The sequence below is a fragment of the Gekko japonicus genome, unplaced genomic scaffold (genome assembly GCF_001447785.1).
Source record: "Gekko japonicus isolate JY-2015 unplaced genomic scaffold, Gekko_japonicus_V1.1 scaffold1074, whole genome shotgun sequence".
Taxonomy (NCBI): Eukaryota; Metazoa; Chordata; class Lepidosauria; order Squamata; family Gekkonidae; genus Gekko; species Gekko japonicus.
The window spans coordinates 206,750-208,205 of NW_015175391.1; the positions used below are offsets into that span (position 1 = coordinate 206,750).

A 1,456-nucleotide genomic window follows, 5' to 3' on the forward strand; every position below is an offset into this window, starting at 1 on the left:
ATGCAACACTCCACCCCCACCCCCACCCCTCCGATTTTAAACAATGCCATTCAAAAGAGGAGATCGAGAGAAGGATCAATTTCCAGAACTGGGGCCTCTGAAAATAAAGGGCCAACACTTTTTTTTTGCGCACTTGTGGCGTTCCAAGTGCGCGCAGGCAGTCTATGTGTCAAAAAAAATAAAATAAAATCTGATTTTCCATAGATGTAAATAGTATAGCCAGAATATAGTACAGAGGATAAACAGACCACCATATTGAAATCAATGGTTATTTCGTGGCATGAACTGTGTCTTTTTAAAAATATTATCCTGCACATAGAGTAGGATTAAAAAATGCCCTGTATATTTCATACGGCAAAGAAATAGTTTTAATTAAACCAAAGGTTGCCTGAAATGGGGGTGGGTGGGTGGGTTTGTGAATAGAAGTGCCTGGCACTTGGGCCTCTAACATATTCAAGTCCACAATGTATTGCAGCTTCCATACATTTGCATTGGGAAGGAGTCCTTTTAGCCTCGGGCGCCCCTTAAATGGGATCCGGTTTATTGTGGCCCGGGCTTTTGTGGCCTAGAGTCCACTGGATCAGGATGGAGTCCATCAGACCTACCCCCCAAAAGCTATCCCTCTTTCAGGATCTCATAGGTATGCCAAAACTCCGCGTCAAAATGAAGTCCCTGTTGGAAAATCCTGAATATTTTCCAAAGACCAGTTAAAGTCATGTCCCAGTTAAAGTCATTGTGGGCTGCAAGGCAGTCCCTAGGGTTGACCACATATTGAGATCAACAGATAAATATTCTTTCCCCCCCTAATTATTATTTTTTTTTGTCCTCTGTCCCTTTTCTTTCCAGGCCCCAAAACCAGCTTGATGCAGCTATGGTTCTATCTGCGTTGTCATCATCCTAGTTGATTATTTTTTAAAATTATTGTTCTAATGACTGTAAAATACAAATTCTCTGTATAGTTAATGACTTGTACGCATGCCCATGTATTAAATGAGAAAAAAAAAGACAAAAACCAAGGGGGGGGGGACTGCTTCTGTACTATCCATCTGGGTTAGCTGAGTCTGTGAGGTTTTTTGAAAGTCCAGTGCAAAATAGGAGTCTTTAAATTTTTTTGTATATATAGTAAAAAAAAATGTACATATGTGTGAAACAAATTGTACAAGAAAGTATATATTTTTGGCTAATAAACTGTTGCCACTTTGACTACACTTTTCTGAGATGCAATGGAATTATTATTATTATTAGCATTATTATTATTAGCATTATTATTATTAGCATTATTATTAGCATTATGATGATGATGATGATGAATTGTCACAGTCAGATATTTGACTGGCAGATGATGTTCTGCTGTTTGAAATCTAGCCATGTTTTAGGAACCGCACATGTAGCTTTGCATTATTATTATTATTGTTATTATTATTATTATTATTATTATTATTATTATTATTATTAT

The 1,456-nt window shown here is 37.1% G+C and overlaps 1 protein-coding gene across 1 annotated transcript in view; it reads left to right on the forward strand.

Annotated features, from left to right (window-relative positions):
* IRX3 (iroquois homeobox 3) overlaps nt 1-1,198 on the forward strand; it is a 6,268-nt gene extending 5,070 nt beyond the window's left edge. The window contains exon 5 of the mRNA XM_015425650.1: nt 847-1,198. Within this exon, the coding sequence (XP_015281136.1) occupies nt 847-901 (55 nt within the window). The 3' untranslated portion in view covers nt 902-1,198. The remainder of the gene's footprint in view (nt 1-846) is intronic.
* The last annotated feature ends 258 nt before the right edge of the window (nt 1,199-1,456 follow it).